At 72.9% G+C, this 3,147-nt stretch overlaps 1 protein-coding gene across 1 annotated transcript in view; it reads left to right on the top strand.

The window, feature by feature from the left end:
- Nucleotides 1-1,546, top strand: part of LOC146584073 (uncharacterized) — a 2,591-nt gene extending 1,045 nt beyond the window's left edge. Inside the window, exons 2-7 of the mRNA XM_085325530.1 lie at nucleotides 14-144; nucleotides 277-405; nucleotides 642-784; nucleotides 979-1,051; nucleotides 1,169-1,240; nucleotides 1,368-1,546. Of these exons, the coding sequence (XP_085181656.1) occupies nucleotides 14-144; nucleotides 277-405; nucleotides 642-784; nucleotides 979-1,051; nucleotides 1,169-1,240; nucleotides 1,368-1,423 (604 nt within the window). The 3' untranslated portion in view covers nucleotides 1,424-1,546. The remainder of the gene's footprint in view (nucleotides 1-13; nucleotides 145-276; nucleotides 406-641; nucleotides 785-978; nucleotides 1,052-1,168; nucleotides 1,241-1,367) is intronic.
- The last annotated feature ends 1,601 nt before the right edge of the window (nucleotides 1,547-3,147 follow it).

The following is a 3,147-nucleotide window of genomic DNA, read 5'->3' as shown; positions in this document are numbered from 1 at the left end:
CCGCGGGCGCCAGGCTGAAGCTGGCGCGGGCCGCCAAGCCCGGGCTCCGGCGTCCGGGTGGGACGCCGCAGCCGGCCGCCGCTCCCGAGGGCTCCAGAGGCCCCGGACGCGCCGCGGGAAGGGGAGTCCCTGCGAGCGGCGCAGGTGGGAGCTCGGGAGACCTGCGGAGGGCTCGACGCCCGCCGGGAGGCTGCTGCCCGCGGCCTGGCCCGGCCCCGACGCGCGGCAGCCGCCGGCGCTTCGGAGCGGCAGCGTCTCGCGTTCTTCCCGCCGCAGCCGCCGCCGTCGAGGCCGGGGGTCCCGGCCGGCCCTCTCGGAGCCTTTCTACAGCGATTCCCGTCGCGGCTTCTCGCTCCCGGCTGCGACCGCCAGGAAAAGTGGCTTCCCCCAAGCGCTTTTGCCTGGGTAAGGGCGAGCGTGGGAGGGAGCCGCGAGCCGCCGCCCCGGAGCAGAGGGTCCGGGCGGGGCTGCSCGGCTGCAGAGCCCAAGGGTGATGGCGAGGAGAGGACGGGAGGGGGCAGCGTGTGCCCGRGGACGGCAACGAAACGCCGAGGCCGCGGGAAGCCCCTCCGGCGCGGGGTGCTGGCAGGGCGCTTCGTGAGCCGGGCTCGATGCTCTTGGCTTCCCGGACCCCGCTTCAGGCTCGGCCCCTCGGCAGCTGGCCCGCGACGCGACCCGAAGGCCGAAGGCGGACGGCGGCAGCGGGGGACGGCAGGCTGCGGCACGGGCTGCCCCGGGGGCCGGTGAGCAGCGCGGCTGCGGGGATGCGGCTGCTGCTGAGCAGGTAGGAGCCGGTGTGTCCTGGCACCGCTGCGCAGGGCTTGGGCCAGGGACACCGCAGACGGGAGGTGACCAGGTGAGCAGAGAGCCTGAGACTGCCAATTTCCGTGCTGGTGTTTGAGCTGGCCGGGCTCTGGGCGACTGGAGGGGGGGGTGTGTGGGGGGGGGAGCAGCACCCCTGCAGCACGCTGCTGCCAGCCCGCAGGTGCTCGGCTGTGCCAGGAGCTGGAGCGTGTTCAGAGCGAGCTGGAGCGAGTGAAGAGCGAGCTCGGTACGTGGGGCTGAGGGGTTCGGGGGGGGGCGCGCATGCCGTGCAGGCGTAACGCCCCCAGTGCCCGCCGCGCTGGCGGCACCCGGCCGAACGGCGCCGACTGCCCTGTGCGCCCAGCTGCGAGAGTGGCCCARTGCGAAGCCTATCGGCGCACCATCTCCCGCCTGCGGGCTCAGCTCCGAGCAGCAGGTACATGTGGGCCCCCGTGCGGGCCCCGGGGCTGCTCCGGCGTCCCGGGAGAGGGCCAGAGCGCGCGGCCTTCCCCCGCGGTAAGGCAGGGCAGCAGCYGCGCTCTGGCGCTGCGCTTGTTCCCCAGGAGCGTGGCCCCAAGGTGCGCCGGGGGACGGGACCGGTGTCTCGGGGAGGGACTGACCGCAGCGGCTTGTCCAGGCACCCGAGCGAGCTGCCGTGCGCCGGCGGCGTTTGCGGAGCTGCTGAGCGAATGGAACTTTTTAACTCCYTATATACAAAATAAAGGTCTCTCTTTGCAGCGTGGCTCGCTGTCCGCCGGGATTGGGCTTTCCGGAGGGCCGGGCGGCGAGGGCAGGTCTGCGCCCGGCTGCGGCTGCGCGGAGGAGCCTTGCTGGGAGGAGGTGGGTGCTGGTGCAGGGCCGAGGCCGGCGCGGAAGCAGGGCTTTCCCTGGACGTCGCTCGGCCTGCGGCGCTGGACACGTTGCCTGCTCCGAGCGATCCCTCTGCCTGGCCCTTCGCTGCAGGGGGGGGTATGGGCTGCAGGGCCCCGCTGTCTGCAGCAGGTTGGCGCAGGCGCCTCGTCCCGCTGCTTCGCATCGGTGAATCCTGCTGTTCTGAGCAAGCAGTGCCCTGGGGCCGAGCTGCGGAGAGCGGCGTCTTCCTGTATCCCGCTGTCCCAGGCTTGCTTATTTGGCCACTGCCGAGTGCCTCAGGCAGCGCTCCTCTTCCAGGCGTTCCCGTCTGGCCACGCTGCGGTGCTCCCTGCTCCATCTCCCGCCCTGGCAGACCGTGGGGCTCGAGAGCTGCTTTGGATCCGCTTCTGTGGGGCGTTTGGCCTCGTCTCTGGACCGCAGCTACATCCTACCCGTGTGCCTGCATAACCTGCCCTTAGTGCCAGCTCTGCAGCCGGCCCTGCCGCTCCCTGCCCCGCTGTGGCTCCTGGTGGGACGTGCGCTGGGCCCCCACCTGCTCCGCACTGCTGCGCAGCGGAAAGAGCGTGGGGCTGGGAGGTGAGGACGGGGCCTGCGGAGCCCACTGCAGGCTGCTGCCAACGCTGCGGGCAAGGCGGGGTGCGAAGGAGGAAACTCCTGGGCGGAGACGGCGAGGGGAAGGTGACGGAATTCCTCGTGAGCTCCCTTCCTTCCTTCCCGGCAGAGCGCGCGGGGCTGGAGCGCGCGGGGAGCCTCCGCGTCGCAGCCCGGCAGCGCCTTCCGCAGGATGCTGCCGCGTCCTTTCCGTCGCTTCGAGCTCGTAATGCCGGCCCGGGCTCTGCGCGGGAAACCCGCTGCTGCCGGAGCGGAGCGGAGGCTCGCCTGTGCCGGCACGCAGCTGGCTCGCCGCCCGCCCTCGCCCTGCCTCCGAGCGGGCTGCTGGGCGCGGGGGGGGGTCCGGGTTGCATCAGGAGCAGGTTCCTGCAAGGCCGGTCTCGGCCTGCGTGCCGCCTCGTGACTCGCTCCTGCTCCGGGCCCTCCGCGAGGGGAAGCTGCTTCAACGCCAGGCGCTTTCGCCGAGGCCGCTGGCTGCCGGCGCGGAGAGCTGCCTGTTGCTCGCGGAGTTTCTCCGTGTCGCGAGCGGTGAGGATGCAGCCCGGCGCCCGCTCCCTGCCGAGCGCGAGGAGCGGCTGGGGCCGAGCTCCGGCCCGCCGTGGGGGGAGCCTGCGCCTGCCCGCCGTGCCCCAGCCTCGCTCCGAGCCCACGGAGAGCTGAGCCCGTGGGAGGGCCGTGGGAGAACCGGGAAACCTCTCCCTGCTCGGCCTTTCCCCGGGCGGGCGGGGGGAGCGTGGCTCATGCCGCTGTTTGCGCTTCCCCGTGGCTTTGGCTTGGGATGCGGGGGGGGGTCGCAGCGGGAGCACTGCCCGGGGGCCGAGCCGTCGTTACGAGATGCGATCTACCAAAACCATATAT

Source organism: Rhea americana, unplaced genomic scaffold, assembly GCF_003343005.1.
Source record: "Rhea americana isolate MKP2758 unplaced genomic scaffold, rheAme1 scaffold_98, whole genome shotgun sequence".
NCBI lineage: Eukaryota > Metazoa > Chordata > Aves > Rheiformes > Rheidae > Rhea > Rhea americana.
Note: the sequence above shows the minus strand (reverse complement) of the source record. Positions and strands in the feature narration are given on the sequence as shown.